The 11,810-nt window shown below is 48.1% G+C and overlaps 4 protein-coding genes across 4 annotated transcripts; 1 reads left to right on the top strand and 3 right to left on the bottom strand.

The window, feature by feature from the left end:
• Positions 1 to 1,662: 1,662 nt before the first annotated feature.
• Positions 1,663 to 3,540, bottom strand: N7532_004144 (uncharacterized protein; the record flags this gene model as incomplete). The annotated part of the gene is made up of 5 exons (XM_056616638.1): positions 1,663 to 2,783; positions 2,838 to 3,019; positions 3,084 to 3,211; positions 3,264 to 3,334; positions 3,387 to 3,540. The coding sequence occupies 5 exons, from the start codon at positions 3,538 to 3,540 to the stop codon at positions 1,663 to 1,665; spliced, it is 1,656 nt and encodes a 551-aa protein (XP_056476995.1).
• A 2,241-nt stretch (positions 3,541 to 5,781) lies between these two features.
• N7532_004143 (uncharacterized protein) lies at positions 5,782 to 6,345 on the bottom strand (the record flags this gene model as incomplete). The annotated part of the gene is made up of 1 exon (XM_056616637.1): positions 5,782 to 6,345. One exon carries the CDS (start codon positions 6,343 to 6,345, stop codon positions 5,782 to 5,784), a length of 564 nt encoding a protein of 187 aa, XP_056476994.1.
• Positions 6,346 to 7,173: 828 nt separating this feature from the next.
• Positions 7,174 to 9,231, bottom strand: N7532_004142 (putative carboxylesterase; the record flags this gene model as incomplete). The annotated part of the gene is made up of 5 exons (XM_056616636.1): positions 7,174 to 7,962; positions 8,018 to 8,338; positions 8,405 to 8,727; positions 8,788 to 9,026; positions 9,089 to 9,231. 5 exons carry the CDS (start codon positions 9,229 to 9,231, stop codon positions 7,174 to 7,176), a joined length of 1,815 nt encoding a protein of 604 aa, XP_056476993.1.
• Positions 9,232 to 10,550: 1,319 nt separating this feature from the next.
• Positions 10,551 to 11,253, top strand: N7532_004141 (uncharacterized protein; the record flags this gene model as incomplete). Its single annotated transcript, XM_056616635.1, has 4 exons — positions 10,551 to 10,736; positions 10,805 to 10,844; positions 10,902 to 10,969; positions 11,029 to 11,253. The coding sequence occupies 4 exons, from the start codon at positions 10,551 to 10,553 to the stop codon at positions 11,251 to 11,253; spliced, it is 519 nt and encodes a 172-aa protein (XP_056476992.1).
• Positions 11,254 to 11,810: the final 557 nt, after the last annotated feature.

Raw genomic sequence — 11,810 nt, 5'->3', positions numbered from 1 at the left:
TCATAGTAGTTTAGTGTCTAATTAGAAAAATTAGGGGCTAGTAAACGCGTTCCTAGGAGTACGTAACCTAAAATGACGACCTATTAATAGTCAATTAAACAGGTCCTACTACGATTTGCCAAGAAGGAACTACCTAATAGATCACTAGGATCAACGACCACGTTGATGACACCGGTCTTTTGTTGATGGGTCAATAGGTGCTAGCTAGAGGGTCGCACGTGAAAGGGTCTAGCGTGTTGCATTTTATTGAGATGAGCTGAGGGAGGCCGCTCATCCTTGGGCTCAGGTCAGGCTCAGTGAGCAAAAAGCGGCGAGGGGTGAGCACTAAAACAGAATGGGAAAGCCAAGAGTTGCCAGACATTATCCTGTGTATAGTATATCATGTCCAAAGGACTTGGCGGCGGGATCTGTTGGGAGAGCAGTGGCGATAAGAACGGCACCGACAGCTTGATTAGGACGGTATGTGCATTGCCCCCGATGATAGTTCCCCACACGCATCTCGATTGCTGATTGGATTTAAGGTCGTCGACACTTTTGGGGTCCTAGAAGAAACCAAAAACGAGCTAAATTATGCAGCCTCCTCGTACGAGAACCTGAGCGGGGTTCCCGACTCGGTAGCCAGGGAGGATGATGAGAGATGGGTGCGCGAGTGGGCTGTGTATCTCGTGAACAGGTTCTCCTGCCCACATGGACAGGTAAAGCGTACTGTTCATATTCTTTGATTCCTTAGTTACCGACGCCTAGTTTTTCAAGTGTCCCAAATGAAGCTTCTACCGCTCAATTCTTACAGTATAACCGTAGCTAAGATCCTCGCGCAACACTCATGATGGAGAAACTCCTGGTAGGTAGGCAGGCACATTCCCTGCTTTGGGGAAGTGTTTCATCACCAACTGAAAAGCTTTTGCACATCCTAACCACACCTTCCTTAGAGAAACACACTAAAACCCTGAATAGATGGCATCCTGAACGGGAGCCGACAGATAGTTCTTCAGTCAATCAATCGATCGCTGAGATGGTTCAATTGGCCCCTCGCGAGTACTAGTCAATACCGATATCCGAAAGTCCGTCACAATACTATCATGCCATGTATAGATGTCACTGACGTACCCGCAGCACACATTTGAGTCCAAATACTGGAGAGACATCCTGGAGCAAGATCCGGTCCCCCTCTGCGCTCTCACAAATCCCCAGACTCAGTGCATACAAGTTGAGTTTCCGTGCAGGAGTCAACATCCAAGAAAGCGAACAAGTCGCCGCGCGTCTCTCGGGGGTGGGGGCGGAGAAGCCATTGGGAAACAAACCTTAGTACTTGGGTGAAACAACCAGAACATGTCAATCACATGGTTCCATTGGCGATGTGTGTCGTGCAACACAGATTTCAATCGCATGGCTTACTGTCGAGAAAGGCTGTCGTGGGCAGTTTTGCCTCGCATGCAGCTCAATACCAGAAAACACACTATCTGCCACCAATTCGGCTGTATCCACAAACAGACGAAAACAGTATCTACATCTATTTGTGACATCTCTCGAGGTTTAGGAAACGCAAGAGAAGTAAGGATAGAATCCCCATCGGCACATGGTAAGTTATAATACTAAGGCAGATATGGAATTCCATAACCGCTACATCGCAGACGCTCAAAACACAAAATTGGAAAACGAGACTCAGATAATAGAGCGAGCAATCCGCAAAGGAGCAGCCTTAAACCACTCTCCCCAGGTAGCATATTCGACTTTAGGAGGAAGGTCAACATCAAGTGCACCGTCACGCAAGCCACTAATGATGTCCATCTTATCAGCTGAGACGAACCATCCACCACGATCCAGCTTCGGGTCTTTGATTAGCTTGGTGTAAATCAACCAGGCCACAAACAGGAAGATGACAAGAGGCGCAGCGAGATAACTCTCAAAGAAGCCCTCAGCATCTTTCGGGGCAACTGAAACGTAAAACTCGGCAATGAGACATAAAACGTTAAGTGATAGACCAATCCAACTTCCAACAACGCCGAATGGAGCCACATATGCGAGTTCCTTTGTCGTGTGTCCATTGGCCTTCCAGGCGGAGCGGAATCGGATGTGCGCGAGACAGATACTTCCCCAGATGAAGAAGTCAGAGATACCAGACAAGGCAAGAAGCCAGTCGAAGATGGTACTTCCGGATGATGCCTCGTTAATGAAAGCGAGGAATCCAAAGGTGGTCTGCAGAAGAATGCAGTAGAGAGGGCGTCCTCCCTTGTCGATGTATGCCATGAATTTTGGCGCCATGCCCCGTGCAGCCAGAGCTTGAATAGTCCGACTTGATCCATATGTTGCAGAGTTGGCGACACTGATGACTGAAATAGTGATAATCGCATTCATGACAGAGGGCAGACCAGCGATACCAGCATTCTTGATTGAGACGACAAAAGGCGAGGCCTTGGTGTTGGCGCCCGAGGCTCCGAGCAGCCATTCGGCGTTTGAAGGCACAATCAAGCCAACAATGAATGTTCCGAGGACATAGAAGATCATAATACGCCAAAAGACCTGCTTCGTTGCTTTGGGGATGGACTTGGCTGGGTTTGTAGCCTCGGCAGCAGCGAGACCAGCCATCTCTGTTCCACCGAAGGCGAAGGCAGCTGTAACAAAGACTGAGCAGAAGCCCTTGAAGTCTGTGAACGCGCCCGGGTCACGCCAGTATTTAGTTCCAATATAACCTCCCTGGGGTGCACCGCCGCAGTCGATAACAATTCCAAGGATAATAAACCCGATCACTGAAATGACTTTGATCGTTCCGAGGACGAATTCAACTGTAGATTGTAGTTAATATCAGTTGTATCCAGGATAGTCATGACTTGTCTTACCTTCTCCATAGCCTCTAACGCCGAATAATTGGATGCAAGAGAGCACAACCAGGAACACTGCTATCCATATACCAACGTTCAAGTCGTCTCGCCAATACTGAATGGTTATACTCGCAGCTGTGAGTTCGAAGGGTAGAATAATCAACCATCCGATAGCATAATCCCAACCAACGGCGAACCCCCTATTATAATAGTAACATGGATAGTTAGCATTTGTGATTATGACTGGATGCTTGGAATACCAACCAGGCTGGACTAATAAACCGGACACAGTATGTGAAGAAAGCACCGTTGACAGGATACAGCACGGCCAATTCTCCCAGAGCTTGAACTGTGAGAAGAAGCATTCCTCCAACTATCAAATAGCCAAGCAGCTGATTGGGTTATGTGAGTGGATGTCTTGCGTAGAAATTGTAGTCAACATACCAAAGCGCCAGGCCCGCCCGTTCTCAATGCACTCCCCGTACTAACGAATAGACCAGCTCCAATAGCACCGCCTAGACAATAAAGTCAGCGTTTGAACGTCAGATACATTAGACTACTACATACCGACGGCGATCATCTGCATGTGACGATTCTTGAGGTTTCTCTTCAAGGGATTGATCTTGCCGACCGACACAACTTCATCGGCTGAAGGGAGACACTCGGCAGGCTCAACGGCCATGGCCGCTTTCTTCTCGATATCCATATCTGTGGCAGTCATATTGGCTGAGCAGATGCCACTTGCCAGTTACAGACAGAAACGGCTGAGTTGTAAAATTCTCGGGAAGGCTGACAATTTATACATATTTCGAGGGCCCGTGGCCATGTATGCCACGATAGATGTGATAGCGCTACACCATCTCGTGGCGTTTGTCCCTCGAGCGCATACGACAAGGAGACGATAAGACTTCCAAGAAAGTATGATCGTATCTTGACCAATCACAGTGGGGGCCGAGACATATTGTTTGAGCTTAGCCTAGACGCCACTTTCGGGGTCGGAGGAATTGCCCCGGTGTATACTTGCAGGTTATTGGATAGATCCTTGGCATTCCCACTTATACTTAAGGCGGATCCAATATAGTGATAAAAGCATGGCCCTAGATAAGAACTTCACATTTTAGACCTTCCCCTTAAGTGGGCCACCACGGGAACGGGATTAAGTGCGTATGCATTAGGGGCTTGAGTTTCAAGTGTACCTTGTACTGTGGTGTATCATAAGTATTTGGCCTCCGATACTTCGGCCCAGGTCCCACTTTTTAATACTGCCAGGCAGAAACCTCGGAACTTCAATTCAATTTAATAGCTAGTAGTTATTATCAGCTCTTGATTTTCGATAAGCATTTATCATAGATATGGCAGAACCATAGATATAGAGGCATAAGACTGCATACGAATCCCATATCCAGTACATATACACACTCCTAAAATGGCTGGGTGAACTATACCATACTTAGGGCTCCGAAAGGAATATGATTATTCATGAATATTCATGAATAATTGCGAATGTTGAGATATGTGATTGTCTGATTGAATCTTATTGATTGACTTAAGGAGTGATCTATTACGGGGGCCAGATGCCTCATATATACCTGTTCCCAATCCCTGCCATAAGGTTCAGCCACCGTGATACTCAACAACATTACCGTTCATGTTGTTACATCTCAATACAACAATAATAATCCATGGGCTTAGACTCCATTACACACAATTTATCACTTCTGAGATACTAAGTCCCCTTGAATTTGAATATTACCACAATTTCTAGCCTTAACGCTATTTTTGATACTGTCCCTTTAATAGCATAAGCCATCGCAAAGTCTCTGCATTTAGACAGTGTATCCTGAGCCCCCAATACATCTCTGGCATTGCTGAATTCACGTTCAATCCCTACCTCTGCTGAGGGAATTGGCAAGTAATCCTGAGCTGCCTTTTCCATGAGTGGGAAATTAAATACAATCGCCTTCCACCACATGAGTACCCATTCCTCGTCTGCATCGTCAATCATATGGTGGGACCAACTCACTGGCGGCGCGTCTAGATATCTATCAATGTCTGAAAGAAGCGTCCGCTGTGATGGCTGTACTTTTCGCAGCGTCCTCCACATAGTCTCGGACACATACCCGGCGGGCGGTCCACTACACATGACATTGACGGCTCGTGCGGATACTCCTTTTTCAAGAACTCCCGCACTTGAGAGATGATCATCCCCGCATCTCGCGCGTTCACCTGCGATCCAATCAAAGACAATTTGATCCGCGGGTCCAGGACGGAGGCCACGTAGTATAGAAGATTAGGTTTTGAAAATGGAACGGAGGCTATACAATATAGCAGAGACGTGTTTGCTAATCAAAGTGTAAACTGCTGTGTGGTAAAGAGAGTTCTAGTGCGGGTAGGCATGTATGCAAATTGTGTGCAGTTGCTGCGAGGGTTGAGCTAGGAACTGGAGAAGCTCACTGGAAATCAATGCACACTCCGGATCAAAGAGCCAAGCGAGACTAGGAGCCCAATCGAATTTCTGGTCTTGATCGATGATGGTGGACATCCTCTATGGGAGACTTCACAATGTTCGTCTTCAGGTAGCATCTTCCTAGACTACAGCCTGAACAGAGCTGTAGCACCTTAGGGCTCACTAGATCCAAAGAATCAAGTCCACATCCACAGCCCGGACTCACTCCATTCGTTGGGATTCGAATACCTAGCTATTCAAATGCATCCGTAGAAAAAAACCAAAAGCTTCTGCCATTTGGGACAAGGAACCTTCTCCCTGAACTTTGCAACTGCTGGTTCAAAGTGGTTTCTGGTAGCTCCCGTCATTAGAAGATTTCCCAATGCGTCAAGTCTACCAGGAGCCCACATAAAATTTTGATACTCATTCGAATCCAAGACGATGGGGTAGGATCCACCGCAAGTCACAACACGATCACCGCCAAACAATGAACGTGCCCCTGATCTCTTTCCCCGCTCAATATATCCCAGAGTCTTCTCGTGCTACACATGACTTATGATAGGGCCCTTTGCCTTTGTTTGGGGGGAGGGATCGCTCCCGGTGATTGAGGGCTTCAGCCGCAGCCTTCGTGTAAGCTTCGATAAACTTCTCGTAGATGGTATCTTGTACATAGATCCGCGAACCAGCAGCGCAGACTTTCCCATGGTTTGCTATGATACCGATCCGGGTCCAGAAGAGTGCATTATCAAAATCGGCGTCATCGAACACGATCGATGGCACTTTCCCTCCCAGTTCCAGCGTGACCTTTTTGAGATTGGTCATGGCAGCGGCTTGGAGGACTTTTCTTCCTGTCTTAGAGCTACCAGTGTATGCAACCCTTTTCATTTCCATATGCTCGGAAAGACACTTGCCAGCGATGATACTATCGCCCGCAATGATATTTACTACACCAACAGGGAAACCAGCTTCTTTCACAAGCATGGCTGGCTTTTGACCGTACAATGGTGACAACTCCGGTGTTTTGATAATCAGCGCATTGCCCGTCGCAAGTGCTGGTGCAAGCTTCCAGATCGTGATCATCCTGCTAAATTGTAAATCGGCTGCATTTCATATAGTCAGGTCGTACGTACGAACTTACAGCGGCGCATTCCAAGGCACAATTGCACAGCAAATACCTAGGGGCTCTCGATGAGTATACGCAATGCCACCTTCGATTGCCAGACTTTTCCCGTCGATCTTATCCGCCCATCCCGCAAAGTACTGGAGGTCGCGGAATGTTCATCCCAATCGATTCGACGTATAAGACACCTGCATCAATTGTCTCCAAAGATGCGAGCTCCTCGGCATCTCACTCGATTACATCAGCAAGCTTCATCAATAAAGCTCTCTTGATTGCCCCGGGGGTCAGCCTCCAAGCTTTATAGCCCTTTTTTGGCAGATTTGGCCAGGAAATTCATGAGGATTGCATAGTTCTGCGCTGTAAAGTCGGCTACTGTAATGCGATCTGCTTCCCCGGAATATAGCGCAAGCGGTGCGGGTGGGTGGAGGCATAGTCATGACCTTCTGGGCGTTTAAACCGCTCTCGTGTGGTATCTGGCGAGATTATTAGCCTCTACCACCCATTCTCGTTCGCAGCGCGTGGTTCGCTAAGATCTATCCCGAGTAGTGCTGTGCTATGCGAAGGAAGCGAGAGACCTATAATGATTTGGGAGCAGGGTTTTGGTTGGGCTTCGTGGGCTACTAGACTGGTGTTTGAGGAATATTTTTAAGCGCGGAAGCCTGCTTGTGAATTTGGATAGTGATCTTTGGTAATTTTGGTAAACGTTTTGCCATCTGTTTCTTTATTTCAGAGCATACGGGGACCTGCAGATTCGAGAGCCAAGATAGATTCAGCTAGGACAGCATATACTATACACAGAAATGATGTGTACATTTGGTCTCACTGGGGGACTCGGGGGAGACCTTCAGCCAGAAATCGCAGCGACGGCCACGGCCACCCTCCCAAGTGTAAGCATTAGCCAAGCGGAAGACATTGACTATGCCAGGACCAAGACGTTCATAAAAGGTAAGGTTGGGGGTGACGTAGACGGTGGCAAGTGTGCCTCCAGTGGCATTCAGGTCCATCTGCCAAGGATGGTTGGGGGTGAAATTAGGCCAGTCAATCAGTCCATTCCTGGCCGCTGGCACCGTCGAATTGAGCTTGCCGCCGGTTGCGTCGTTGACAGAAATAACTGGGGTATCGTTGATAATAAAATTACCCCAGATTTTCTGGAAGGCACGAACGAAATCAGCGGGCAGCGAAGAATTAGTAGAAAAGTAGGCGCTCAGGTCAGCGCCGTGGTACGCTGGGGTTACAGAGAACTGATACTTCCAACTTTGGCGAGAGTCCTTGCTGAAAGCCTCTGCAAGCCATTGAGCTGGGCAATCGAATTTGGTTTCGGCGTAGATGTCGAAAACTGTCTGTTGAAGACCAGTAGCCATCTCCGACTCGTTTAGTGCGGTCGGCTTAGTGCTGCCCAGTGTGTCGAAACGTGGATTTGAGGAAGTAGGCTGGGAGTCTTGGTACTTATAGATCTCTATAAGTTCCGAGACATCATCCGCGGTCAAACGCGGATATGTAGTCTTGACATAGTCCACAAACGCAGCTCTGCCAATCACATTCGGGTTGCTCAGGGGGACTCCATCGTTGGCATTGTTCTATTTATCGATCAGCAAAACTGAATCGACGTAATCAGGGGAAGTTCCTACGTACTCCAATCAGAATGCGTTTACCGCTGACTCGGCCCGATGATAATTGCTCAGCTGGTCGGTACTGAATGAAATCCCCGTCAACAACGGGCAAGAAAGCGAAGGTACCGAACAATCCAGAGGTTGAGACAATGCCACTAGCATTCTGCAACACCATGGTGTCGGCATTAACCAAACAGTCAAAGACAGTCTGGTATTTCCTTGCGGTATCGCCAACCATGTCACTGCTACAACCGGCTAGTTCCGCAAAGTCATTGTAGTACTGCGTGGGGATAGAGTCGTTGTACTTGTACGCTGGGGGCGACCACGCACTGGCGCCGATGATCTAGGACGCGATGAAAATCCAATTAGATCATACCTTCTCCCAAAGGCAAATTGCGGCGCAACTTACATTAGTGAAGAGACGATCCTCCCGCCCGCCGTAAGCTAGCGAGTGTAGCATAACTGAACCTGCGCCCGAAGACTCTCCACCGATAGTGACCCGCGAGGGGTCGCCACCGAACTTTTGAATATGATTCTGCACCCACTCCATAGCAAAGCGTTGGTCCAAGAGGCCGGCGTTTGTCTCACCATAAGTGTGGACGTCATCGGAGGAAAGGAAGCCGAAGGCGCCCAGTCGGTACTGAATTTCTACGGTGATAAATCCATTGTTATTGGCATTCATCATCGGGCTTGGGTCATATACAGCACCAAAGAGCCCATAGCCGCCACCATCTTTACCAAAAATGGTCAGCAAATGTCACAAAAAGCTCTATAGGATGGCGTGAACCATACGAATCCATAAGAAGACAGGCAAGTCCTGGGCACCAGGCGGGGCATAGAGGTTCAAGAACAGGCAGTCTTCATCTCCGGCGCCGGAATTGAATCCATAGACGGCTGGTGTCTTGGCAGCTCCCGATTGCGGGCACATCGGCGGCTGCTGCACCGCTTGCGTGATATGAGTGTTGTTCTGTACTGGAGGGGCAGGCGCCTGCCAGCGCAGGTTTCCTATTGGAGGGGCGGCATATCGGATGCTGTGTAATATTAGCATTTCACCGTGCTATGAAGCCCGCGACAGACATGGAACTCGACCTACCTTTTCCAGACATTCAGCTCGTAGGTTGAGTCATAGTACCCTTCATAGGTCGCATAACCCAGATCAACAGTGGGACCTGCGTTGGCCAGGCCTGCCAAGATGGCAGAGGCTGTCGTGAGTAGTAAGGGCTCTGAAACTCTCATTATTGTTAACTCTCGACATCTGGAGGTAAGTCAGGAAGAAAGTAAGAAAGGAGAGTGAGAGGTCGCAGGCTGTATCGTACCCACCAAGCCACGTGGGAGTGGCTTGGTGGGAGGGCTTGTATGAGAGCCGTCTTGAGTAGTACAGTATCAGAACTGCACACCGCCTAGCCCCGCCCATACTACGATCACTACGGCGTCGTCCGCTCCACGCCAAAATCACCACTGCCGTTTCCTATTTTTAGGCCAAAATGCCCTGTTCACCCAGCCAAATTACCTGTACGCCCTCCATGCGGCCGCAACCAGGAATTGGACTCTTATACCAAGTACCTGTGACTTTGTGTGTAGTCAGGAATAAAATATTACTGGCAGAAAATTCTTGGCGCGGGAGAAAAGAAGGGGGGAACCCAGATTTTAGACACTGCATCGTTGTTGGGTGTGTTACCCGATGGGTAGGTTCACTTACCAGGTATTCCTTTTTCGCTGTCATACCCCCCTAGTACAGATCTCGACTCATCTAAGCATATCCTTGAAGAATATCCCTGGTCCTAACAATCAAATATACCTTTCAAAAAGCCAATAACCGAGATTAAAATGCTCCGCTTCCTCGCTCGGGCTTTTCCAAAAAAGCTTAGCGAAAGCCGTTCGCAGTCGAATCCTTTGAGGCCATTACGGCAATCTTCTCGCGTAAGTTTACCATGAAGTCGCAAAAGACTCTATTCGAAGACTCATGGCTATCGAAGGTCTTAGAAAGGGGCGAGTCCTGCAACGGCCCTATCAAAAGCACGAACGTGCTGCTAAACGTTTTTGTTGGGCTCAAGATAACTTGTGACCGAGTCTGGTCGGATGAATGTTGCGGAATTATCTCCCGTAATGAATATATTTTACACCAATGAAACACCAAATCCAAAATTACATTTTGGGCTTTTACTTCCGGAGTTAGAGTTTGGGTATTTGGAACCGCGACGGGTTGAACAGTTAATGCGGTATTCCTTGGAACCACCTACTGTCCAATGAAGATTGACGCTAGCTCGGAATCTTGAACTTAATAATTTTGTACTCTCTATGGTGTATGCTTTCCAGAAAGGTATCTCGCCACTCTGGCCTTCGTCCCGTCTGTCAATATGACTCCAGGACTCAGGAGGGGCATCATTCTTCACTCGCTGAGGTAATTCTGTTTTTTAACTCCAGATTTACCCCTTGATCTATGTGATATTTGGCAGAACATCGTTATTTGAGACCCATTGAGAATCCTCAAGAATAAGTCTTTCCGTGTCAAATTCTGTTGACACTAAATTACCCCTTTCTCTTCAAAACCGAAGATGACTTCTTCCACCGCCCACGACGCAGCCTTTTTGGCGCAGTCCCGAGTATCTGAAGTGCTCGCCGGATATATCACTCCCATCCCACTCGAGCTGTTGACTACTGGGCTGCGAATCTATGTCAAGATTAGACCGTCGTCGAAGGACCGCTGGGCTTTCGACGACTATCTCATAGTTTGGGCAACAGTGAGACCCTCCTGCTTGCCATGACTTGCTCATTGTGGATCGGTACAAATTTTGACTCTGCGTACTAGGCTATGGGAATTGCTGTGTGCATCAGCGGTCTCGTTTATGGTTAAATCGCCTTGCCGATCATCCCTGCCAGAACATGATGCTGACGAGCTTACGTAGGACCTCCTTACGGATTTGGAAGGCATATTGAGGCGGTCCCAAAGCAACATTTAAAGATATTCATGATGGTATGCAGCGATTATATGAGCGAAAATTACAGCTTAATTAATATGAAATGGATGATCAGGGTGACTACGTCTTTAGCCATTTCTACAATGCGGCCATCGTTGGCACGAAGCTCTCGGTCCTCTCACTATACTATCGAATATTCATTACACCCAGCTTCCGTTTGACCGTCATCTTCACGGCTGTCTTTAAATGGCTTTGGTTCTGCGCTATGGAAATCTCGCTTGGTCTGGAATGCCGCCCTATCCAAGCTTTCTGGGACGCTAGCGTGAATGGAAAAATGTAACAACCTGGTTGGGCTTAGCTACTTTACCAACATCGTAAATATTGTGGCTGATATCTGGATTTTCATCCTTCCGCTGCCTGTCATCTTCAAGTTGCAGATCTCCGCGACCGCAAAATTGGTCTAAGCTTGCTATTTATTCGGTGTTGGCTTGGCGTAGGTCTTTCCGACCTCCCAGCTTCTTGACGGTTCTCCCTGTTGATTCTGCTTGCTAATGTCTGCTTCTTACCTTATAGGACTTGTGCTATTAGTGCGGCTAGGCTGTCTGTCGTGGTTCCCCAGGGATCTCCAGATTTCACCTGTTTGTACCACGCTTGTTTCTAATTCTCAGCTTTTACTAATCCCCTGATAGGGGCTGGAGTTCCTTTAGGGGTACTCTCTGCATTCGAGCCACTGCGTGGGATCCTGTGTGCAAACTTGCCTGTGCTCTATAGGTATTTTGCAAATGCTTTCACGGCTATCATATCTGCCAGCCCTAGCCATCCTTCTCAGAGTGAATACGAATATCCGAACCAGCACCAGCGATCAACGAGGAGCGCGACTAATAAATGGTTCTGTCG

This window comes from Penicillium argentinense (assembly GCF_028826775.1).
Source record: "Penicillium argentinense strain IBT 30761 chromosome Unknown utg000004l_segment0_segment0, whole genome shotgun sequence".
In the NCBI taxonomy this organism is placed as follows: domain Eukaryota; kingdom Fungi; phylum Ascomycota; class Eurotiomycetes; order Eurotiales; family Aspergillaceae; genus Penicillium; species Penicillium argentinense.
This window is presented reverse-complemented; position numbering and strand designations above follow the sequence as displayed.